The 26542-nt window shown below is 44.7% G+C and overlaps 1 protein-coding gene across 6 annotated transcripts in view; it reads left to right on the top strand.

Moving 5' to 3' along the window:
- ASAP1 (ArfGAP with SH3 domain, ankyrin repeat and PH domain 1) overlaps positions 1 to 26542 on the top strand; it is a 336296-nt gene that overhangs the window by 14150 nt on the left and 295604 nt on the right. For 5 of the 6 annotated variants that reach the window (XM_073230149.1, XM_037020669.2, XM_073230147.1 and 2 more), the window contains exon 2: positions 20455 to 20540. In XM_073230149.1, the coding sequence (XP_073086250.1) occupies positions 20482 to 20540 (59 nt within the window). In that variant the 5' untranslated portion in view covers positions 20455 to 20481. Of the gene's footprint in view, positions 1 to 20454; positions 20541 to 26542 lie in introns of those variants that run through there. The other variant, XM_073230148.1, reaches the window with a different exon arrangement.

Here is a 26542-nt window from a genome sequence, read left to right as displayed (position 1 = left end):
ACACCCACTGCAGAGTAGAGATTCAAATGAGATCGTATCAGACACGTTTGTGGCACCTGGGAGGCCTGGACATCATCAGTTCTTCCACACTTAACCCTGTTTACACATGGGACTCTGGAACAAGGGATTGTGGTGCTTGCAAAACCCAACAGTCAGTCAGAGGTGGAAAGAGAGAGTTGGCATCAGGAAAGGCCAGCACTTCATGGGAGCAAATGTGCTGTCAAAAGCAGAGTATTTGACAGCACCTGGGAGAGATGCTGAGATGCTGGGGCTTGTAAGGCCTTGACTCTTAGTGGGAATAATCCCGACACCCTCATTGCTTTCCACTTACTGGAAATATTGCAGAAAAGCAGGTGAAGACTTCTCAGCCCTGGGTGGCTTCAAAACAGCTCCTGGGCACAGAGTGGCCAAGCTGTTGTCCCATGCCCCTTTCAGCAGAAGTGCCTCCCACCCCCCACCTATTCCTTCTCTGCCTCTGCCCAGTGATGAGGCAGGCATCCTTCTCCCAGCCACTCTGGCTACAAACCTGGTGTTATTTGCACACTCATTATTTGTTTCCACTGCACACCAGCATACTGGGCAATAGCAATGAACTACAGAGAAAACTCCCTGTCCTTGTGGAGCTTCCAATCCAACTGAGAAGACAGACAACGGGCAGACATTTAGTGTGTGGAAAAAAGCTTCTGGAGAAAATTCATAAGAAAGAAGGCTGGTGAGTGCTGAGGGGGTATGTGCTGTCAGATGGGGTGTCCCAGGAAGCTCTTGCTGAAAAAGGGACATTTGAGCAAAGACCCAAAGAAGCTGAGTGAGTGAACACATGGCAGTCTAGGGTAAAATGTGTTCTGGATAGAGGGAATAGCCAGTGCAAAGGCCCTGGGGCAGCTGCATGTGTGACATGTTCAAGGAACCTCAGGGAGGCTGGTGTGGCTTGAGTGGAGTGAGTGATGAGGAAGAAGGTGGTGGAGTGCAGGTGGAGTGCAGCCTTTTTGGGCATTTGGGACTTCTGTGTTCACTCTCAGTGAGAGAGGAAGCTTTTAGAGGGTTTGCACAGAGGAATAAACAATCTTGCCTCACTTTTTTTTTTACCAGGATCCTGCTGTCTACCTTGTAGAGAATGGATTGATGGGAATAAGAGCATCTTTGATGTTCCCAGTTTCCCCCTGTGCTGCCTTTATCAAAACATTCGTCACACTAATCTGTCATTTGTCCCTTCTCTCCGCTGGTCTCTGTTTTGTCTAACTTTTTTGTCCAATACTGTTTTGTCTACTTTTGTTACCACAGTTCACAGCTCTGTACCTGCCATCTGGTAAATGCTCCAGAAATGCTACTCCTTGTGTGTGATTGGATACCCCTGGTCCCTTTCATCACCTGCTGAGAGCTGGGTATGACAGCCAGTGTCCATTGTGATCCCACCTAGAGGAATGAATGGTTTAAAATACACCGAGCCTACAAGGTGGCCCTTGGGCCTTCTGAAGGGAAAGGAAAATGTGGAGATACTTGGAGTCAACCACACTGAAGGGCACCTGGGCTGTGGAGTGATTTCCAGGGCTTGTCTGCAAGGCAGAGGCATGGGGATAACCCCATCAGGCAACGAGGCTGCCGGGCTGCCAATGAGCCAGCATCCTTCTGGGTGGGGAGACCCAGACTGACTCGGACAGTATATCCAGAAATTCTGGTTGGCTGGGTTTTGCCTATATAGATGCCAGACAATGGACAGCCCTAGTACACACTGTTCCTGTCTCCTAGCTCAGCTCCCATTTATTGAGTTTATTTTTTCACCTCAAGGCCTTGCACAGTTTCTTTTTTATTAATTTTTAAATTACATTTTTAACAACTTTATTGAGGTTGAGTTCATGTACCATATAATTCACCCATTCAAATTGCAGAGTGCAGTGCTTTTAGTACAGTCATAGAGTGGTGCATGCAGCCCTCACTGCAATGGATTTTAGAACATTGTCATCACTCATCCATACCCATTAGCCATCAGTTCCTACTTCCAATCCCCCCATCTAGCCATAGGCAATCACTAATCTACTTTCTGCACAGTTCTGCTCCCCTCCCCCAACTGAACAGAAGTCTAATACATGCTCATAACAAAATGCAGGAAGAATAAGAAAAAGGAAGATGGTGATCATCCATTAATTATGCAGCTGCTGAGAGAGAGCCACTCTTCATATATACTCACAGCTACATGGTTTTTGTAAACAGTGATATCGTCTTATATGTTCTATTTAATAATCTGTTTTTTTCCACTTAACATATTGGGATAGTCCATGTGAATAAATGTTTACATTATCATTCTTAATGGCCATGGGCATATCATAATTTATTTAACCAATTCCTTATTGATAGGTATTTATGGTGTTTCTAATTTTTGCATTTATGTACTTGTCCATGTATTTATTTATGACAAATTTTTGGAGGTGGAATTGCTGGTCAAAGGGTAGACACATTTTAAAGTATCTACATATTGCCAAATCGCCTTCTGGAAAAGTTTACCAGTTTATATTTCTAAGAGCAGTTTTTTGAGAGAGTGCAGTTCCTCAAACCCATGCCAAATGAGCTTTATCAATTGTAGTCTTCTTTATGTAGCAGGTAAGCTAAAGAAAATTTGCTTTTATTTGCATTTTAAAATTTAATCCTGAGTTTGAAGATATTTCCATCTCTTTAGTTAGCCATTGTTCTCCCTAACTTATGAGTTGTATGCCCATAGTTTTATTTGACATACATTTTTCTTGTTTATTTGTAGTGGTTATTTATACATTAGGGTTGCCAACCACCACTCAGTACCTTATTATAGTATATATTATGCCCAGAGATATTCTGGCATACTTGGGGATAATTAGTAGCTTATTTGTTGGTATGAGTGGATATTATAGAGAAAAACAGTAACTGACAACAACAAAAAAAACATGGGGTTGTATTCCAGTGGGAGCCCAGGCAGGGTTTTTATCTTTGGGAATGTCACTTTCCATCGCTAGGGAAGTTCAGTTTTCTTGTCTCTGTAATGAGAGGGTTGACTGACGATATCAAAGTGAAAAAGAAAGAATTCTGTGATTTTACGGTAATTGTAACACTCTTGGTCCACCCATATTTGTTTAGTATCATTGAGTTGTAGATTTAATGCAGTGTTTCTTAAATGATTAGAATGTCATAAACCAAATAGAAAGTGGTATAAATAGGGACTATAACAACTGTTGGAAACTGACCTAAGCCAGTTGGGAATTTAGTTTTGCACAGACTTAGGTTCTAGACTTGACTTTGCTGTCAACTGTGACTAAAGTGTGGGAGGTGAAGCAGGTGGACATTGAGGTAGTTCAGCTCTACTGTCATTTTTCCTGTTGAGAGTAGCAGAATAATGGGAAGGATGAGGCTTCAGCCTGCTGCTGGCCTGCCCGAGATGCCCGAATCAACAAGTGACAGCTGAGGTTGAACCCAGGCCCTGTGCCCCCAAACCTCTGGCTCTTTCCCTGGCTCTAAGCCCCTTTATGGGATCTGCTGTTATGAGCATGTATTAGATACTAAATAACTATCAGTGGAGCAAAAGTGTTAAAATTGCCATAAACCATAGAATTCTTTTTCTTTGCTTTGATATCATTAGCCAAACCTCTTACTATATAGACGAGAAAGCAGTTTTCCCAGGGAGGGAAAGTGACATTCCTAGAGATACCAACCCTGTTTAGGCTCACATCAGAATAAAGCGCCATGTTTCCTGTTCTCAGTTACTGTTTCTAAAATATCCATTCACACCAAGATCTGCCATGACAATTGATGGTCACAGGGCCAACTCCGTGTGCTGTGAGCCCTCAGAGAGGCTGATGTGTGGGAGAGTGAGGGAGACGCAGGAAGGCAGAAGGACAAAGACTAGGGGGAAACCCCTGGATTTCTAAGGACAGGGAGCGAGTCCAGGCAGCGGGAATTTAGGAGGAGCAGCAGAGAAGCCTGAGATCAGTGAGAAGGAGGTAAATACACGATGGAAGAGAGAAGTGCACGCCTGAGGGGCAGCCTGGAAGTTCCAGGTAATCACATCCCAGGAAATCTCCCCTATCCGGGGGAATCTCCCCTAGGCCTCCTCTGGAAAGTGCTGGTTCGGATCGGTGAGTTTTGCTGTACAGTCATACAGTTTTCCAGCCCTGAGTGCCCTCCCGGTGGCTGAGGTCTGGCTCCTGTTGCCCCTAAGCTTGCCTTTCGTACTTCCCCTCCCTTGACCCCCCCACCCCACTTCCACCCTTCCTCCCCTCCATTGCCCTGCTGGCTTTGCTTCCAGAGGTGCCCGCCCATCCCTGCACACTCCCTCCTCTTTCAGGCAGGCTGGTCCCGCTGCCTTGAATGCCTGTAACACTCATCTACTTGACCGACCCCTTCTGAACGCCAGCTGCTCCCCCCCCAGGGGGCCTTTCCTCACCTGCCTGATTCCCAGAATTGACCATCTCCTTGTTTGTGTTCCCATGAGACCTTGTACAGTTTTGGGTCCAGGCATCTGAAACGTTTTTAATGACTTGTTTTTAAATGACTTTGTTCTATCTCCCGTACTATTTTATGGCTTTCTGAGAGCAAATACTGTTACACTGTTACTATATTTAGAACCCATGGGATCTGGCAGGTAGTAGGTGTTTGGTTGAAGATGTGTTTGGATGAATTAATGAAACCTGTATATTTCAATTTAGTAGACATTTCACACTAAGAAGACTAGGATGGTGTATTAGTAATACAATGTTAAGAGTTGCAGTAACAAATAGTCACTACAATGTTTAGTTGCTCAAATACAAGATTTTTTTCCAGTCATGGAGGAGTCTAAAATGGGTTTTTCAAGTTGAGTGGTGGTTTTTCTCCACGTGGTGACTCATGGATCTAGACTTTTCCCACCTGTGGCCCTGCTGTTCCCCAGGGTTTTTCATTGTCTGCATCCACTGGCAGAGGGATAAGGCACATACGCTTCTGGAAAACTTTGGCCTGAGAAATGGTGAACAACATTTCAACCCTCGTTCCTTGACTGGAACTCTGATATCTGGCTATGCTTAGCCACAAGGGAGTCTGGGAAAATAGTCTAGCTGTGTGCCCAGGAAGAAGGAGACACGGAGTTAGAAGAAGAGCCCTGTGCTTATCATTGAAGTTGGTGCCAGTTCTACCAAGTAGACATCATATTGCCATGGAGGGAGAGATAATTTGGTGTTAAGAGGAATGAATGAAATCACCCTTTGAGCTTCACCTAAAGTCAGGTGCATTTTATACATTCTCCTAAGTTAAGGTCACAATAATCCTAAACCAACCCAGTGAAACCCAGTAACTTAGAGCCAGTTAAGAAGTGGGATGGTGGGGGGGCAAGGGAGGGGAAGTATGGAAGGGCGATTAAACATTGTGGTGACAATTTGTTACTGCAACTATTAACATTGTAATACCCAAAATAGGGTATTAATACCTTATTTTTAAGGTGAGGAAACTTAGACTCAGAGAAGCCTAGACACTTGCCTGATGTCACCCACCAGGGAAATGGTTGTTGAGTAGAAATGTCGATTAGGAAGCTTCCTTCTTCATAGAATAAATGAAGCAGTGAGGCGGGGCATTGACTCATGTGACATTAAGTCCATGAGATGGAGTGGTGGTGGTCAGTTGTTAGACAACCTTGAATTAAGGTAATTCAAGGAGAATTTTGTAAAGGGAATTTTAAAAATGAGGTAAAATGGACATAAATTAACCGTTATCATTTTAAAGCATGCAAGTCAGTGACATTTGGTACATTCACAGTGTTGTTCAGCTATTGTCTCATCACCCCTAGAAGAAATCCTGTACCCACTAAACAGTGACTCCCCCATCAGCATCTCTCCCTGCCTCCAAGCCCTTGGCAACCACTTGTCTGTTTTCTGTCTCTATGAATTTAGCTGTTTTGGATGTTTCATTTAAGTGAAATCATCTAATATGTGACCTTTTGTATCTGGCTTCTTTAACATAATATAATATTTTTGAAGTTCATCCCTGTTGTAGCACGTCATTCCATTTTATGGCTAAATAATATTCCAGTTTGGATAGACCACATTTTGTTTATCCATTCAACTGTTGATAGACATGTGGGTTGTTTCCACCTTCTGGCCCTTGTGAATAATGCCACTGTGAACCTGCATGTTCAAGTATTTGTTTGAAAATCTGTTTTCAACTCTTTGGGGTGTATACCTAGAGATGGGATTGATGAGATATCTGGGAACTCTATCTTTAACTTTTTGAGGACCTGCCAAACTTTTCCAAAGTGGGTGAGTCATTTTACATTCCTACCAGCAATGTATGAGGGTTCCGGTTTCTCCACATCCTCTCCAGGAGTTGTTATTTTATGTTTTTTTTCTTTTTTTTTTTATTGTGGCTGAGCTAGTGGGTGTGAAGTTGTGTGTCATTGTGTTTTGTTTTTCATTTTCCTAGTGGCTAATGCCTTTGAGCATCTTTTCCTGTGCTTGACACATAAAGAGATCTTGAAGAAGGTGTGGGCAAGTGTAAAGAAATCCCAGGGACAGAGCTCCTGTATCCTGCCTGGTGTGAGGGTTGGGGAGGGCACAGGTACTGGAACCTGGAGACAGGGCTGTGCAGATGGGCCCTGATCAGAGCTGCAACTTAGGTTGGGGGTGGCAGCCAGTTCCCAGGGACCCCCAGAGAAGGAGTGGGTGGGGGACATGGATACCTCTGCCTCACTGTTGCCTCCCTCCCTTCTCCTCTGGGGCTTCCTGTTGGCTAAAACCATCCTGCAGGCAGAGGGGTAGGGAGCCCTTGCATTAGTCCCTAGAAGTCAGTGCGGGGTGCAGAGTAGTGGGGGGAAGGGAGAGTGGAGCATGAAGGGCAGATGACACAGTGGGCTTCAGACTCCTATTCCAGGAGTCCCAGCTCCCTTTCCTGCAGTTCCCTGAGTCTGTCCCTCGTGTTCTGGCTTCTCCCTGAGGCTGGCAGTGAGACCAGCTGAGTTGTTTGGAGCTCCACAGCTTTGATGCAACATCCAGAGGAAGAGAGAAAATACCATTTCTAAACCTCTTCTAGAAGATCGAGAAACACCTTTCCCAGAAGCTTCCAGCTTCCAATCTCCTTGACCCAAATTGGGCCACGTGCCCCTTTTAAACTAATTACTGGCAAATTGCTGGGCTGGTTTTGAACCAGTTGGGCCCACACCCGGGAACCGCAGCAACCTGCCCTTCCTGGGAGAAGGGGAATCCCAGGTGAAAGCAGAAATGAGGAAGGACGCTGGGCAGAAACCCACAGTGCCTTTCCTAGGGAATTCCTTGGAACATCTGTCTGACTAAAGCCCATGTTTTTTCCACTCCAGCACACAACATACCAGGGGCCAGCCAGACCAGAAGCCTGGACTGAGACTTCCTGGAGGTGTTTCCGCCCTCCATGCTTGGTCTGGTGATGGGCTGAGTCATGCTGGGCCAGGGGTCTCCCAGCCCCTGTCATCCCTCCTCTGGCCCACATCTCTAAGGATTTCAGGGTGTGAAGCACAACTCTGGCCAGACCAGAGGTCCGAGCTCAACCAGGAGTTCAGGAGGTGGGGACTTTGTAGATTTTGTCCCAAAAGACCGAATTTTAACAACCCTCCTGTTGTAGGATTCCATTTATATGGAATGTCCAAAAGGGCAAATCTAGAGAGACAGAAAGCTTCTGCAGGAACGGGTAGAGGGTAGAATGGGCAATAACTGCTGATAGGTGTGAGGTTTCTTTTTTGGGCCATGAAATTCCAAAATCGATTGTTGGGGATGGTTGTACCACTCTGAATTTTATTAAAACCGTTGAATTGTACACTTCAAGCTGGTGAATTGTATTGTACATGGATTTTATCTCAAAAAACCTATTCCTATTACAGAAAAAAAAAAGACAAAAAGCTCGGTCTGCTTCCGTTCTCTTTGTTTCACTTGAAGTTGATGGCTACTTTATTTCCTAATAATAAAAATTATCTGTAGCTTACACCATGTTTTCTTTTCCTTCCTTTCCCTGCCTCCGTTCCCACCCCCTTTCCCCTGGTTTCCTTTGCATGCGTCCCCTTCTTGCCTTAGTCTGTGTAGATCCTGTGCACCTGACCCAACCCCTGTACCCAAATGGGTGACGTGAGCAATACCCAGCCAATCGCGTGTGCTGGTCCCCCACCACAGACATTAGTTCAAGGATGCGCACATGAGATTTTTATGAGAACTACTGGGAAAGAGGCTTTCCTTCCGCAGGGATTGCTGAGCTGTGGCTGGACATCACCCTGAAGGCCCGGGGCTCCCAGAGGGAGACCTGCCTGAAGTACCATCACCAGTCCTCCAGGAATGCAGAGCCAGCGTAGGGAGAGAGGAGCCGCTCCTGCACCACAGCCTCTGAGGCCTGAAGCTAACCATGCCCAGAGTTACATTTGTCCCTGCACTTTTCAGTTCTGTCAGCCTTTCAGTTCCCCCCACTTTTTTTATAAAGCCAGTATTTGTTGGGATTTCTGTCTCATGAAAAAAGTCCAGGTGTGGCTTCTGCAAACTTGGGCTCTCCAGGCTTGCACGATTCAGATCACTGCTTTCCAGAAACCTCAGTGCCGATGGGACTGCTCTTTCCGCCGGCATCTCTTGTATCAGAACATGCCAAGAACACTGCTTCCCCAGAGGAAACAGGATGATGTGGGAACATCCCGACCCAGCACACGAAGTCCTTTGGCTGCTGGTTGGGCATCTGGGGACGGCCCAGTGGCCTTTCCGTGCGCCTTCAGGGAACGGCCTGTGCGCCTCCAGGCCCGCTTGTCTGTGTGTGTGCGTGCAGCGGGACACGGATGTGTACTGGGAGCTGTGTCCTTTGGAGCTGGTGAGGGGTCCCCTCTTTTGCTTAGGCTGCCACGTTGCCAGAGTGGGATGTCTCGGATGCTTTGTCTCTTTGGCTCCCAGGTCTGTGACAGTTGTGGGATCGAGGCATTGATTGCTGTTTCACCACAGTGGAACCTGAGGCTTTGAGAAACCAATGGATTTTCCATGAGACTGTTTTGTCTCCAAAGCAGGTGGCCAAGCCAAGTCTGCTGTCACTTTGGAATGTTAATACTCCTGCCTCAGACTAGTCCCTGTGCTTCTTTGTCATTCAGGGAAAATAGGGTTGGGAAAGGTGTGAAGCCTTGATTTCTAAGAGAACTTTGGATCGCATCAGGCCCAGAAGATGATACTCAGGATAACCTAGATGGGAGACAGTTGCAAAGCAAGAAACCTGCAGGGACTGTTTAACTGGTAATGACTGGTTGGTAAATGGACTCTGATGGGAAACGAAAGTATGCTTAGCAAATCTGGACATGTGGGTGTTTAGGTGGTCATTCATTCAGTCAGTCAACAAACATTTACTGAGCCAGATACTATACTAGCTGCTGGGTCTTCTGGTTTCCCTGAATTCTTCTCCAGCAGCACAGGGATGGGAGGTAGGGCTGCTTTGCTTACAACTCTGTTGTGCTTGCCTGGGTGATTTTCCAAGGGCTTCACAATCAAGTGGGCATCTTGGTGTCTCTGACTCCAGTGGCAGCCACACTGAGTGGTGAGAGAGTGGCCTCAAGCCTGCAGTGAGCAATTAGGCATAGCATCCTGCCCTTTAGAGATAGTTTCAGCTGTGAAATAGAAGATTTAAATCTTGATTAGAAGGGAAGAGCCTTGACTCTGGGGAGACTTCATTTTACAAAGAAGTCTTATAGACACTGGTTGGTCCTTCTAGGTTTACAGGTAGTAAAACTCCTAAGAAGCAAAATGAATATCCAGAAAGAAGTTTGAAGATTGGGGTGGCCCCAACCATGGTGTCCCCGGTCACAAGGTTTCCTCTGGAGAAGGCTGAAAGGTAGTTTCTTCCAGGACTTCCTGTTTGACTGGGGGTCAGCGGGTGTTGAGTATGAAAGTGGAGTTTAGATCACTTGAATATTTCCCTGTAGTTTAAAAGGAACCCCTATTTCCCATTTTGACAACTCATACAAAATGTTTTTAATATTTAATTTGTTTGGATACCATTCTGACCATATATTCAGTCACTAGGTATGTATAAACCACATATAAAGCATGTTGTTTCATCATGTCAGGTGACTTTGTTATTATGTTGAATCTTAGACGCAAACTGCCTCTGCCTGCAGGAAAGAGATGAAACTACTGAGTCAGGCCCCTCTGTGTAGCCACACCTGCCTTCCTTTTCTCTTCCGATTGTCCTCTCCCTCTTTCAAAGCCTTCTTCCAGGAAGCCTTCCTTGATTGAATGCCCCTCTAACCATGCAGCCAATACTGCATGTGCCTGCTGCATGTCAGCCCCTGTGCCAGGGCCTTGGGGATCATGAGCAGAGATTTAGGAAGGAAGACCTCATGGTCCCTGTTCCAGAGGAACTTCTGGTACTGTGTGTTCATGGAAGTGATATTAGCTTTTGTACATGGAGGTTTCCAGTATGCACCTACAGTTGGATCAGTGTGGCATTTTGATGCTATTTCCTATTTTTGCACAAACTTATTCAGAGTGTAAATCACCTGAGGGAAAGTGTCAACTTATCAAAAAGTACTTACTGTGTTATGTGCTATGCCCATTATTCATGAACTAATAGATCACTCATTTATTCTTCAACTGTGTATCCAGTCCTAGAATTTGGAACCCCTGTGCACTGTTGGTGGGATTGTAAAATGGTGCAACCTCTGTGGAAAACAGTATGACAGTTTTTAATAATTAAAGATAGAACTATCATATGATCCAGCAACTCCACTTCTGGTGTGAATCCAAAAAGGATCTCAAAGAGATATTTGCACAGCCACATTCATGGCAGCCTTATTCACAATAGCTACGCTAAGAGGTGGGTGCAACCCAAACATCCATTGATGGATGAATGGATAAACAAAGTGGTAAATCCATAAAATGGACTATTATTCAGGCTGGAAAGGAATGAGACTCTAACATCCTTAAAAAGGAAGGAGATTCTAACCTTGAGGACATTATGCTGAGTGAAATAAGAGAGTCACAAAAAGACAATTACTGTGTGATTCCACTTATATGAAGTCCCAAAAGTAGTCAAACTCATAGAGACAGAATGTAGCATGATGGTCGCCAGAGGCTGGTGGGAAGGGATATGGGGAGGTGTTTGATGACGACAGTTTCAGTTGTACAAGATGAAAAGATCTGATGTACAAAATGTGCATATATTATAGCTACTGAACTGTACACTTAAAAATGGTTAAGGTGGTAAATTTTAAGTTATGTGGGTTTTTTTGCCACAATAAAATTTTTTTTTAAATAAAAATATCCAGTTCTTTAGAGCAGACATATTCTAAGTACTGAGAACTTTTTGGTAAACAGGCCAGACAGAGCCCCTCACCTCATGGACCCTCAGTGTGGTAAGCACCTACTTTGTACCAGGAATGACACAATGACCCCAAGACTTAGTGGCTAATTCTCCCTCCCTGTATGGATGAGGAAGTGGAAGCTAAGCATAGAAATGACTTGGCCAAATCCCCAGAATGAGAGCCAGGTGCAGGGGTGGGAGGGCTTGGAACCTGGGCCAGGAGACCGGCCTGGCAGGGGACTGTGGTAATTCAGACACTCTGGGCAGGCTGGTTTGGTGCTCAGTTGCAGGGTGCCTGGGAGCATGGCTCAGCAGGCAGACGTGGTGACAGCTGTCAGCACTGTCAGCAAACCGTCAGCAGGCATTTGTTCAACTAAAGCTCTTAAGCTGTGGCTTTGAACTTGCTGCTCTGTCCCCCTTCCTGTCTTCTCTGTCTGGTGTCCTCCCATTCATCCCTCAAAACCTGACTCTGTTCCCATCTCCCTCATGAAGTATCTCTGTGTCTGATCCTCTGTATTATTTCTATACTTTGTGCCAACATCCATTTTTGCAGGTACTGGCAACCACTGATTGACTTTTCTGCTTTATGCTGGAAGGAGGTGCCCAACATGGATTGACATCTAATGGCATCTGTTGAGTTGTTGTAGGAATGAATGAATGAATGATGAATGAATGGCAAAATAGAAGATGGAGTCAAATATTTCATTGTTTTACAGTGTAATGGGCATTGTGTTGTTAACCTGTGGACTGACAAGTGAGGAATTCACTTCCTTTTCTCACTTAAAGTGCAAATAGGCAGAAATTCCAAGTCATGATAGAGGGAGACCTGTGGGGTGAAACCTCATTCCTGGGCAGGTGTACTTTGATGGATTCTTTGGGTGGTCAGAGGAGATTATTTGGGCTCCTCATTTCTAAATTTACAGCCTTCTAAAGACTGTTTTGGGCTTTAACTAGATGAGCTTTGAACATTTCTCAGATACACTTTTCTTTCCTTTGATTCTGAGATGCCTTTGATTGCAACATGCATTCTTAACATCATCACAGCGTTGGAGGAGAAGACAGAAGCTCCGCCACGTTACATTTCACTGAGAGTAAGACATTGTGTTTCAGGGACGTTAAAATGTGAAAATACGCCTGTCATGGAACGGAAGGAATATGTGATTACAAAGAGTGTTGTCAGATTGGGTTGCTGGGTGCTTGATGCTGATGAGACCTACTCCAGGAGTCAGGGGTGAGCTTGAGCGGGAGGCTGGGCTTGCAAGCTTGCTACAGCTCTTCTTTCAAGTTCTAGTACTGGGGGAAAAATATCCATACGACAGAGAACTGTCTCCTGAGGCTGCCCCTGCTCTGAAAGGCTTGTGAGATTTAAAGCGAAGAGGAGTCTTTTGAAATCAGGAAGATTAGGTTCCACTTACTGGTTGTGAAAACCCTAGCAAGATGCTCATCCTCTATTAGCCTCAGTCTCCTTCTCTGAAATGGAACAGTAATAACACTGTCTCCTGGGCTGTTACCAGGATTAAAGAAGTTACTGCTTGTGTGGTGTCTAATACACATGGGAAGCGTGCAGTATAAGCTGGCATATTGCTTTTTTCAATTATTATTAATCCAGCAGAGCTGTTATCTCCTCCGTAACATGAGGGTTGTAATGACAGCTGTACTTCTCATTATTCAAGGCCAGATGAAGATTCACCACAATTGCTGGTGGCAGAGTGCCTGGTACCTGTGTGGTGCCTAGTGGGCATTCAGCAGTAGGGCTTCCTACCAGGGAATGAACACCTTTCCACACTAAGTCCTCTCTATCCTGATCCCTTTCCTTGGGAGGGTGGAGATCAGGACCCTGGGTGCTGCTTCCAGGTCTTAGTTGTGTACTGCCTGACTCCCAGTGGACAACATCATGATGACCAGGTATAGGAACTGTGTCTGAGAAGCTGCCACATTGGGGCCCTGGGCTGCTGATGTCCTTGTAACTCTGGGTTGTTATGGTTGTGGCAGTTGTCCATACATCTGCTCTGTGCTAGTACTTCTCACATCCTTGTCCGAGGGCTGCATCTGGGGCTATTAGTTCCCTGCACTTCCAGCCTGCCACTTGGTGGCTGAGAGCAAGCTCTTGGGCAGAAAGTCTCAGGTGTTGCTTGCAGTAGGATGCACTTGGCCTTCATGCATCAAGGCCTGGTGCATGGGCACCGTTATAGTCTGCTGCCATCTCAGATTTCCAGCAGAAGATGCAGGCTCACAGAAGTGAAGTTCATTGCCCAAAGTCACACAGCACTGAAGTGGACGAGCCAGTGTTGGAGTGTAAGTCTTCCTGCTCCAGAGGCTGTCCTTTTTCCCCTGCATGGGAAATTCCCCCTCCAGGGGCTGCCTGCTGCTCCTTCTCCTACACAGTGAGCAGGGGAGCGGCTGCACAGATGGCTCTGTGCTCAGCATGCTCACTGAGAGTAAACACACGATTGTTTGAAAGGACCTTGATCACACTATTAAAACAGTTGGTAGCACAACAAACCCTGGGCACCCACAGCTTTCACATTCCATTCTTGACGTTCTTCCCGGGGGTCCCTACAGGCAACATGTAATTTTGTGGCTGGCACAGACTGAGCTGCGCCTGCTTTTGCTGTTGTTAGGAGCAGGTCACATGGTTGGTGGGTTAGTCTAGCTAGCTTCCCAGCCCGTGGCTTGCAGGGTTACTTGGTTGTTCTCGTTTCCACTCCCTGAGGTTGTTTGTCTGGCATTCACTTATTTTCAGATTCACAAAATTTTCAGGATGCAACTTTTTAAAATGATGAGGATTTCTTATATTTACCTATAGTATGTAGGTTCCAACCTATAGTATGTGGGTTCAGTGGCACCAGTACTTTGCCTTTTTCTCATCACACATGAGGTTATTTGATTAAAATCTGATTCTCTTGAACATGGGCTCTAAGCAGAGACCATGGCTGTTTTGCTAACTGTTATTATATCCTTGACATTTAGCTTAACAAACATTTTTTTCAATAAACGAATGGGTGAATGGATGCATTTCCCCAGCAAGTGATCGATCACATTACAGGGAGCTCTGTCCAGTGGGAAATAGCATGCAGTGGTCACTTCGTCAATGTTTGTGAGGCAGGTCCTCTGCCACTGTGTTCAGACCCAGGCCAGGTCACCTAGGAGAGCTCGTCCTGTCTGTTGTTTCTATTACCATCTCCACCTCTCCACTGGACTGTGAGCTTCACCCACCTGACGTCAGCTGCTCACTCTCTGGCCCAGCAGCCAAGGCTCCCAGGGAGCTGGATGGAAGGCATGTGGTTGCAGTCACCATGAATTTATGATCCAGCAAGACATTGGCTCCGGTCTTTTAGATCGTGGGTCCTTCACCGTGACCACTTCTTTGGAAAGGAGAGACTCAAACCCTCTTTGATTGTTACTTGATTTGATTATTTGATTTTATTATTATCTAGTGAGGCAGGGGGCAGAGGCCCAGGCAAAGGTCCAGTGGTATCAGCATTGTTAGGCAGAACATGTCAATCTTCCTAGGTTTTCTTGGGGCGGGCTTCCACACTCTTTTGTCACAGGTACACAGGGCTCCTCGGAGTGGGTAGGGAGGCAAGACTTGTCTACTTGTGGATATGGAAACAGGGACCTAGTAGTTGGTCTGAATCCCTATGACCGATTGAGACAGTCTTGGAGTTCACCATTCAAGCATCACAGCAGGAGAGGTTTGACTGATCTATTTGAAACAAACAGAAAATAAGACAAAACAGGACATATTTAATCATAATCCATGCTGCTTTCCTTATTGTGAGTAAAGCCCTGAGATTTGAAGTCAAGCTGTTCCAAGTTTGAATCCTGAATCTGCTACCACCAAGTAGCTGTGTAACCACGTTCGGGGACTTCTGTGAGTCTCAGTTTTCTCATCTGTGAAATTCAGACACAGCTGTTGAGTTGTCTTAACTTGTAGGGTTATGGGGAGAATTGAATGAGATAATGAATGTGCCTACGTACAAAGTGCTCGGTAGGGGTTGCTCATGTTGATGTCATTACTATTATTGTAAGTGCTGTAAAAGTTCATAAATGGATAGGTTGTGTGGGCTAGGAAAATTGGAGAAGCTTCTTGGAAGAGGGAATTTCAAGTGGGAATAGACGAATTAGGCTTCTAATAGGTGAGAGGAAGGTTGACATAAATATCTATTCAGGCTATTTTCTTTAGGTTCTTGATTTTCCCAGTACAACTTCTACAGAATAGGAAAGGATAACATCAGTAAATAGGAAGAAGTTGTTTGCTGTGATGTTATGGGGAAAAAAATTATCCAAGCTATAACCAGCTGCAGATGACTCAGGAGCTCATAACATCCTCTATAAAAGGATACGAATCCCAATATCCATGAAGTCACTCCTGTTGAATAAGACTCAGCACCTGTGTGGGGATTGGCAGTAAAAAAGGGTTTATGTATCAAATGATTTATATCCCTTATTCCTGCATGGCATGCAGGGATTGCTGTCTGACTGACATACTGTACGTCACAGAGTTTCAATGAAAAAAGCAGAAATGTGGGTGGATAAAATGTGATGCTTGATGGTAATGAATTCTGGTTCACTCTACCAGGTAGTTACTTTAAATCTTCCATCACTGGTAGCAGTGGGGAATGAGAGGTTCTAAAGAAGAGCATAGGTGTTGGTAGCACACATTCACTCACTCCTCTGACATATATTTATTGAGCACCTATTTATAGATGCTGTGAGTTCCCTGCCTGTATTTTAGAGCACACTCTGGAAGGCCCTGCAGACAACTGCCTGTTCCCAAGGAGGGCCTGCTGCAGCTCTTATCGCAGGCCATCCCCTGCTGTGCTGGGCCAGTGAGGCTGGGCAGTTGGTGCATAAATGCCCGAGCTGTGTGGCAATTCTGAGGTGCATTCTCCTCCTGGGGTGTCCCCGGTGGGATTGAGCCCCAGGTGCCTAAGCAGTAACCTGCATAACCTTGGACAAGTTTCCTTAACCTCTGAGTTTCAGCTTCTGGTAGGATGCTTGTGAGGGTTAAATGAGACAATAATATCACTATACCACTACTAGTTGTCATTTATTGGTCGAATTCTGGGAACCAAGCATTTTGCTCAGGGCTTTAACTGTATTATCTTAGCCATTCTCACAGTGACGGTGGGAGGTAGGTTTAATTATCCCAGTTTTAAAGGTGAGGACACCGAGAATGAAGGCATAAGTAACTCACCAAAGAGCCATAATCTGAGTTCTAACTCTGGTGCATTTGTTCTAAGGGCCAACTTTTAATAATAAGCCAACCTGTTAAGAGTATGGGATCTGGCAAGGAAGCTATTATTGTTGTTATTATTATTATTATTATTATTATTGGCAGCAAGTGCCCAGCATATAATAGGCATTCTATACTAGCTGAATTTTAAAAAATAATGAATGAATGAATGTTAGTTCCTTGAGATCATGAGTTTTCTTTTGTTCTTGGCTCTGGTTTAGGTAGGAAGAACAGTGCCCAGCACGTGTAGTTGCCCAACAAACATTTGTTGAATGAATGGATGCAAAATGGAATTATTTTAGTTACTGATAGTTCTGTGATTCTAAATCTCATTAATTGAAATGCATTATTTGATTCATCCTAAAAATCAATCCCTAAACAGGAAATAGCCTTAAAATTCTAACAGTATTTTTAGTTTTATGTCTTAATATATTTCTTGATGGACCTAGATTACTTTCATATTTGGAAAGGAATCATCTCTGTTTGAAAAACAAGCAGTCTCAAAGCATAAATGGGTCCAAAAGCAGTGGGGGTGAGACACCAACATACACATAGATGCTGACCTAATTTGAGTTAGGTTCAGAGTCTAGGGAGGAGGATGTGAAGTGACTTTGGTGTCCCACCTCACACAGCTTTTTCACACACCAACTCTCTGGAGGAATGCACCAGTCTAGTGACGTAGGCCCCTTAGAAGTAGTGGCCTCATTGCGCAAACAAGGGAAGTCATGCTAAAAAGACTCACTGACCAGGACGGGGCTCTGGTTAGGGGCAGAGCTGGATTGGAACTCAGGGCATTTGACTTGCAGCCCAGTGGCCTGTCCATACTGTTCCAGCAGCCTCTTATCAAGGCCCATTAAAGGAAATGGGACAAGAGTGGAGGTGGGTTGGTGGACTAGACTCATGTGACAGCTGTCTCAGCATCTACAGGACTTTTGTGGAAGGCAGTGCTGGCTTGGACTTTTTTGGTCAGGTAACCTGAGCTGGAATCCCAGTTCTGCCACACACTGTCTTGAACACATTGTTTCATATCTCTGAGCCTTTATTTTCTCATCTGTCAAGCTGGTTCAATGTTGGCTACTTTGCAGGATTATTGTGCTGGTCAAATTGGTACTGAGTAGGAGCTATTCTACAAGAGGTGGCTCTGCTGATCGCCATCACGCCTGTGCTGTCTGTGTGCGGGCTTTCGTTTTCTCTAGCCCCTGTAGATACTCACTGGTGTCTGTAAACTAGTGTTCGCCAGTGTATTAGTCATTGTTAACCAGGTAGCAAAACCCTCACAATGGCAGTGGCTTGCTTGACAGCAGATACTTACTTTCATGCTCATGGGTCTGTGGGTTGATTGTGGTTTGGCTAATCTAGGTTGGGCCTGGCTTGCTCAGGCTGGCTTCTGGTTGGGTTCAGATCTGTTCCACATGTCATCAGTCTGGGGTCCAGACTGAAAAGTAGCAGCTGACAGGGTACTCCTGGTGCGTCGCATGAGTGCAAGAAGGATATAGTCTTGGAACCAGCACATTGTCACATTCTATCCACATTCCTGTGCTTAAACAAGTCAATCATCCAGTCCAGGATCCAGTGGAGCAGGAAAATAAACATCATCCACTATAGGGGGAAGTACTACAAAATATGTGACAAAGGGTGTGGAGGTACAATTACAATTCAGGGTGGAGCGAGGAGCTAGGAGTAGTGATCCAGTCTGTGCGCTGTCTCGGCTTATACACTTGGGTGAAGCACGGGAAGCCAAGGAAGAACAAGTGGAGGGTGGGCTGGGAGAGGCATTAATTATTCATCCCAACAACAGGGCCTTTTTTTTTTTTTTGTAGAACTAAACTGAGAAAAGTTGAGATCAGGAGGTGAATGTTACAGGAAGATCATGGCCAGTGATTTGGAGGGAGAGCCTGTGTTTATTCTTGTGCTGGCACCTCAGTGCCTTGATTGCTGTAGCTTTGCAGTGGGTTTTGAACTCGGGAAGTGTGCGCCCTCCAATGTCCTTGTTTTTGAAGATCATTTTGGCCGTTCTGAGTCCATTCATTTCCATATGAGTTTTAGGACAAGACTGCCAACTCCTTATCTAATGTAAATGTGTGATTCAAGGTTTAGGAAGATATAGTCAAGGAAGTAGTTCAATCATCTATCCAACAAATACTTATTAATTTTGTGGTGGGCACTGTGTGGTCAGTGCTAGAAATACAATAATAGTAGTCATAACATAGTCTTTATACTCACATAGCTTATACTATAATCAAATCAACAGATGTGAATCAATCTTCACATTAATGAATGCATAATTATGAGTGAAAACAGAGAATATCCTAAATTGAATCTAGAGGAGCAGGAACAGTTTCCCTGAGAAACTAAGATACAAGGAAGTACAGGAGTTAACTAGGCAGAGATGGTGAGTGGGGAAGCCTAGAGGCAGAGCATGGGCGCAGGACCTGGGGCATAAGGACCCTGGTAAGTTCAGGATCTGAGAGGTCATGGGGTGCAGCAGTGAGCCCCCGGGCAAGATGAGGCCAGAGAGGTGGGCAAGAGTCAGACCATGTTAATGATTGGAATTTTATCCTAAAGCACTAGAAGCCACTGAAGAAATGTTAAGCTGGGGGTGGGGAGGTAGGGGATGACACCATCAGACTTGTGTTTTAAAAATTTCACTCTGCATATTGGCCAGTTGTAAAGTGTGAATCTTATTTGGATCTGGATTTTTTAAAAACAATTATTTAAAAAAATTATTTGACATTTATGGATGGGCTCTTAGAAATCTGAACATTGGATATTTGATGATATCAAGGAATTATTATAATCTTTTTAGGTGTGCTAATGGGCTTGCAGTTATATTTTGTAAAAGACCTTATCTTTGAGATACATGCTGTACTATTTACCACTGGAACGATAAGGTGTCTGGAAGTTGCTTCCAAATAATAATGTGGGGAGGGGAGGGCTAGGATGTGCCCGGGGTGGGTTGATTCTGAGTTGATGTTGATTGGGGCTGGCAGTGGGCATATGGGGTTCATATACTCATCTCTATTTTTGTGTCTTCAAAATTCTACATAATAAAAGCTAAAAAAAGAAAAAGATTATCCTGGCTTCAGTGTGAGTGGCTAAATTTCGGAGGGAGAAATGGTGACAAGAGGGTGACCAGTTAAGAGACAGTTTTGTGGCCCAGGTGGGAAGGAGGTGGTTGGTCGGTGGAGATGGAGAGAGACACGACTGGGAGTGGGTTGGATGCGGGGTTGGGAAGATGGTGGGTTGAGAGTGTCCCTCCGCTCCTGGCCCTGGATGGAGGTGCTGGAGAAGGACCAGGCAGGTCCCTTGGCTCATCTTGTTTTCACACTCCACCTCTGCTTCCCCTCCATGCTGCAAATATTGAAGCTGTTCCCTTATGTAACACCTTTTATCCCAGACTTCCTGTGCTCTGTGCACTCAGCAGTTAATTAAGCTTTGGTATGCATGAATTAATTAAAATCCTCTTAGGTTCAGAGGGGCTGTCTTGAAATATGTATAGTAATGTATGTCTGTCTCCTTCCTGGGGCTGGCTCCCTTTGCTGGGGAAACACCTCTGCTTTCCCACGGGCACACAGCTGCATGGGTTGGTCCGTCGGTCGGTTTGTTGCACCTGTCAGCACACTTTAATTTCATGTTTAGGAGCCTAAGTCTAGAAAAGTTAATGACTTGTAAATTGCTCTCCAACGTAAAGCTAGAAATAGAATGCAAGACGGATTCCTGAGCACTTGCACAGATTCAGCATTAGAGACATCGGCCCCAAAGGTTGCTGAAGTAGTGGTTTCCGGGCTGCTTTCCTTCACATTCCTGGACACCTACACTCTGAGGTGTAGGAACGTCCCTCACAAGGATGCCGGCCTCCAAGTGAAATCATGTGTTGGTCTGAGACAATGTCTTCTGCCCAATCCTGCTGGATGACGCTTGTCACCTTCTCTCCTGCCCCCATCCAGGTAATTTTCGGATGTGACGGCTGAGACATGAGATCTTCAGCCTCCAGGCTCTCCAGTTTTTCGTCGAGAGATTCACTATGGAATCGGTGAGTAGCCATAGCACATCTTGTCCTGACAGCCCAGGCTGGTAAAGGTAGAGGGATTCTTTTTGGGAGTTGAAATGCAAAATTTGACCAAACTCAAATGCCAGAATCTGACAAGAGACACCATGGGTTTGAATATTAGTGGCAGACTGATCTCTGGCCTTTGTAAAGCTGTGGACTTTGCAAAGTGTTTCCTATCACATTACCTGTCTCCTTTATGCAGAAGGAGAGGTGGTACCAGAATGAAGGCAGGAAGAGCAACAGTGATGACACCGCCAGTGATAATAGGTGCTATTTTAGCTGAGTGGCCCTTTAGAAACATGATTTGATTCAATCCACCCAACAATCCTGCCAGGTAGGAATTACTACATTCATTTTACAGAAAAGAACTTGCCCAGTTGGATTTGAAGTCAATTCCCAGGCCTCCTGCCCTTTTCTTTCTATGCCATGTTACCTTTTGGTTACAGGTGTGATCTGCCCCATTGTACAGCTGGAAATACTGAGGCCTGGCCTAGGAACACATGATGGAGTCTATGGAGTCTGATCTGAGTGGGTAGTTTGTGTTAGAAGATGATAAAAAATTAGACTGGACAGGAAGAGCCATGAAAGCTAGTCAGAGAAAACTCACAGGCTCTGAGGATCTTAAGTTGCCAGGGTGACTTGACAGTGGGCTGATATGTGCTGGCTGGCATTTCCCAGAAGTCAACTTGGTATGGTGGAAAGAGCATGAGTGCTGGAGAGAGTGGTAGAATTCTGGTTCTGCCACCAACTTGCTGTGTGACCTCAGGCAAGTCACCGACCTTCTCTGTTTCTTCCATTTTCTTATCTGTGAAAGAGGAGCAATATTTATGTTTTAGATTTTATGAGCAGGTTAGAAAAATATATAGAGTAAAGTACCTTGTGTAAAGTGGGTATATAGATTGTAATTATTTCAAGTTTTAGGATGCAAATTGTTTTTAAGTGTAGTTAGACAAGCAAAAGTATCCTGAATGGATGGGGAGAGGGGAGAAGGACATAACCTCATTCAACCACACAGATCCATATCTGCTGAAATAACACAGATGTCCCTCTCAGCTGCCTCTTTTGAGGGAAAGAGTTCCAGCATCAGCAGATAAGCTGATCACATGAGGGTTTCATCAGAAACATAAAGCAGTTCCCTGCGTTCCCTGCTAGCCCGCACTGAGAAGGGGTCAGCTTTTCTTCTTGTTTGTCTCTGTGACAGTTGTTGACCTATACCTGGTGTCCCGTGGAGCAGACAAGTGCGGGAGCTTGGAGTGCAGTAAAGAAGGAGAACCCACAGAAGCACAGACCTTCTGCATTTATCAGGACATAAGTCCAGAAATCATAAGGCTTCTACTTCGTATGAATGAATGAGTGAATCAGATCATACCCCACAACAGTGTGGTTGTCATCTATGGGAAAGCTCCAGTCCAGGGGAGTGAACAACAGGATGTTACCCTTTTTCACCCCAAATACCACCGGGACAGCAGGAAGTAGAAAGGAATTCAGAGCTGGCAGTAGAAATCAGTAGGCCTGATTCTCAGGGTTTTTCTCCATATGTAGAAATGAACCGACTGGAACTTTAGCCCTTCCTAAGCCAAACCCAGGAGACACCTCTGTGACCTCCACCCCTCCCCACTGCCCGCTGCCTTTGCCTTTCCAAAGGTTGAGGCAGATGCCCTGCCGCCCTGTCATTATCATGCTACCAGCTGTCAGCCCAAATTGAATTTCCCTGAGCCCAGCTGATGTCCCTTTTTGGCTGCAGGGCAGGGGTCAGGAACAAATGCTGCACATGGACGGGAAATGGGTCCCTTGAGCTGAACGCAGAAGCGCTGACCTCTCAACTCTGAGCTGCATTTCTAACATTGTTGGAAGGATTGGAAAGCCTTATGATTTCTGGATGTGAAAGGAAATGTGTTTTAGAAAAATTGTATTGAAGTTCCACTGTGAAAGCCCTTTCTAAGTAATTGAGGCTGCTTAAAATTCAACTGGTTATTTCATGGCCTCTACCATCCCTCAGTTAGACACACAAAGGAAGGAAGGAAGGCCTTACCTAGACTGAGAATTGGGAAATTGTGATCCTGGTCTTGTTTCTTTTTCTCCTTCCCTCCCTTCATTTTTTTTCCTTCTTTCCTTCGAGATGTATTAGGCAGCTGTTACGTGCCAGGCCCTCTGCAGAATCCTGGGCAAACAGATATACGTGTGACTCATTGCAAAGCCTTCCTGAGCTTCTCGTCATGCATCTAAAAAAAGTTTACTCATTCTGCAAAGGTTTATTGAGCGTCTAATTTGCTCTGGTCTCTCGGCAAAGATAAAAACACAGTTTCTCCTCCTCTTGAGTTTATACCTTATTTTTTCACATGCTCACTCGACAGGCACTTAGTGAACACCTCCTCTGTGCTGGGACTGCACCAGTTGCTGGGCTACCAAGATGAACAAAATAAAGCTGCTGCCTTGATGGAGCTAAAAAATTAGACAGTCTTGTCTTTGTTTTCTGGGGCTGCTGTAACAGAGGGCCACAAACTGGGGGGGCTTAAAACAGTAGAAATTTGTTGTCCCAGTTCTGAGGCTAGACGTCCTAAATGAAGATGTTGGCAGGCTTATGCTCTCTGAACCCTGTCGGGGATCACCCTTCCTGGCTTTTCAGCGTTTGGTGGTTGCCGGCCATCCTCGGCTTGGGGAAGCATCATTTCATTCTTTGCCTCTGTGTCTCATGGCCTTCCCCCTTGGGTGTCTGTCTTCTCCCTCATCAGGACACCTTCATCCTGGAGTAAAGGCCTGCCCTCCTGCAGTGTGACCTCATCTGAGTTTACATCTTAACTGTATCTGCAAAGACCCCATTTCCAGATAAACTCACATCCACGAGTACAGGATGTCAGTATTTTGTGGGGGCACAATTCAACCCTTAACAATGTATATAATGATTGAAAATAAAGGGCACCTGGTGCATGGTGGGTCCTGAGTATGTGTAATTATAAGTGTGGTGGGTCCTGAGCAAGGGACCCTTCTTCCCACTTTCTCTCTGCAGCTAAAGGCTTTGCCCCATGAGGGCAGAGCTATTGCTCTGAGTGTTCCTAGATATTTTGCCAGGAAAGTGAGGCAGGTGTTTTCACTGTGTGCTCACAGGAAGATTCCCTGTGGTCCCAGTTGGTGGGCAGGGCTCTCTCCTGATACTCTATTAGTTTTTGTTACCTGTGGTTGATGATGGGGTCGTGGGGAATTCCTGTCTTGACTGGAAGGCATGGCCCAGTGGTAAGGACCGTGGCTCCTCTCCCACCTCCGCTCTTGCTGGGTGTACAAGCCTGGATGTATTCTTTATCTTTCTCGGCCTCGGGTGTCTCATCTGTACCTCTCCCAGAGGTTTTGTGAAGGCCAGGTAGGTTCAAATCTATGAAGTGTTCACAAGAGCATCTGGCTATAGATGTTTGATGCATGTTGATGGGGATTTTTCCATGACATCTCATTCCTCCCTGGTGAGGGGTTTGCCAGCTCGTTCAACACATTCCCCTCTTTTTTGTAGACTTCTGTTCAGTGTTTAATGCTATTTACCATCATAACATTTCCCCGTGATCTTTCCTGAAGAAATTTTTTGGAAATATAGAAAAGACCCCAGCACAAGGATGTTCATTACAGCATCATTTAAAATGGTAAATAGTTGCAAACAAGATAAAAACCTGCCCTACAATGAGAGATGAGTTAACAAATTAGGGCAAAATGATAAAATACAACAAATTAAGGTAAAACAATGAAAAACAATGTAGCCATTAAAATGAAGTTTATGACCATTTCTGTAAAATTAGGAGAATGTGCACGATGTAACTGTCATGTAAAAAAAAAGTTTTATTTTTGGCAAAGTGACTTATTTTCTCTGCCTCTCTTTCCTCATCTGAAAACAAAAACAATAATCAGTACCTTCCTCAGACATAGGATTGAGAATTAAGTGGGATAATACTTGCAAAGCACATGATCAGCACCTGGCATATACTAGGTACTCACTAAATGTAAATTGTCATTGTTATTATTTATCATTTAGTCTAAAGCATGTGCAAAATATTCATAGAAAAATGTTTAGCATAAGTAACCCAGATGAAACATATTTTCCCTTTTAGATATCTTATTCAAAGAGATTGCATTCTGTCAGTCAGCAAACACTGACAGCCTCTATATCAGGCACTCTTTGTCCAAGGACAGGGGCTTTCAGTCTGGGAGAGTGCGTCAGAATCCCTTTTGAGGGTTTTTAAAGAAACACAGATGTTCAGAGATGCTGATTTAATGGATGTGTGGTGGGTCCTAGGCATCTGCAGTCTTAAAAAAACCTTTGCAAGTTATTTTTGATTCTCAGGGTTGATAGAAGGCCCAGTCATGCCCCTCAAGAAGTTTGCAAACCAGATGAGACGATAGGAACAGCAGTCGCATTAAAGATCAAGCATAAAATAAGGAGAATGTAATAGAAGTGCTACAGATTGGGGCTTTCAACTCTGGCTCCCCTGCAGACTGTGAAAATAAAGAACCTCCTGACTCCACCCCCAGACATATGGAATCGGAGCCTCCTTTTGAAGCCTTGTCAGGAGGTTCCAGTGATCCGCTAGATGGAGCTGTGTTGGTGAGGACGCAGAGTGGTAGAGCAATTTAAGAGAACCTAGAGGGTCCCTTCCGCCTGGGGTTGTCCTGCAAGCCTCCTCAAGGATATGATTCCAGGTCAAGTTTTGGACAGTGCCACCTCCCTGTCTCATCTCTGCATCTCCCTCCTGCCCCCAGAACCTACCCACGGTACAGCAGCACAGGTTGAGGGCCAGAGTTTTCCAAAAGCTCTTTTCTCAAAGCCATGAGGCTAATAGATTTATTTCTTCTGACTGGTATTGCTGAAGTTAAAAAAATTTTTTTTAATTCATTTATTTAAAATTTTTTAATTTTGCTGAAATACAGCATAAAATTTACCATCTTAGTGATTTTTAAGTGTGCAGTTCAGTGGTACTAAGTCTATTCACACTGTTGTGCAACTATCTCCATCCACCTCTAGAACTCTTTTAATTTTCCTAAACTGAACCTCCATTAAATAACAATTCCCCATTTCCCCCTTCCTCCAGCTGCTGGCAACCAACATTCTACTTTGTGTGTCTGTGAATTTGACTCTTCTAGGTGCCTCGTGTAAGTGGAATCATATGGTATTGGCCTCTTCGTGACTGGCTTCTCTCTCTTAGCATAACGTCTTTCAGATTCTTCATCCATGTTGTGGCATGTGTCAGAATTTCCTTTCTTTTAAGGCTTGATAATATTCCATTGTGTGTTTATGCCATATTTTGTTTATCCATTCATCCATTGGCATGCACTCTGGCTGCTTCCAACTTTGGTCTCTTGTGAATAGTGCTATTATGAACATGCATGTGCAAATACCTTTTCAGGACCCTGCTTTCAGATCTTTTGGGCATATACCCAGAAGTGGAGTTGCTGGATCATATGGTAATATCAAATTCTGTGTTTCTCCATATCTTTTCCAGCATTTGTAATTTTGTTTTTGTAATTTAGCCATCCTTATGTATGTGCTGGTGAAAGCTTTTAGCTGAGAAGAATCACCATCCGCTTCGTATTTCATTTACATTGTGTGGGCCAACTAAGCAATTCCCAAGCATTTATTTAAGCTCCTGGCACTGAGAATACAGACCTAAATAATATATGCACGATTCCTGCCTTCAAGGTTCTTGGAGTGTGTCAGGGGAAATAAATACAGACAGGTAATTTCAGTCTCATATGATAGGTATAATGATATATCCTTAGGTCGCATATTATGCATTGAGTACAGTTTAAAATGGCAGGAAATGTTGACTGAGTTTAGCATCTTCGTGTAAAACACATGAGGTATGTCATTGAAGTGGACTTCAGAGTCCTGGATGGTCGGGCTGCCCAATGGAACTCTCAGCCTCGCCCAGCAGAACTTTCTGTAATGATGGAAATGCTCAATGTTCATGGTGTCCACTAGCTTCATGTGGCTGTTGAGCACTTAAAAT

This window comes from Manis javanica, chromosome 2 (genome assembly GCF_040802235.1).
Source record: "Manis javanica isolate MJ-LG chromosome 2, MJ_LKY, whole genome shotgun sequence".
NCBI lineage: Eukaryota > Metazoa > Chordata > Mammalia > Pholidota > Manidae > Manis > Manis javanica.
The sequence above is the reverse complement of the archived record's forward strand: the minus strand, read 5'-3'. Positions and strand labels throughout refer to the sequence as shown.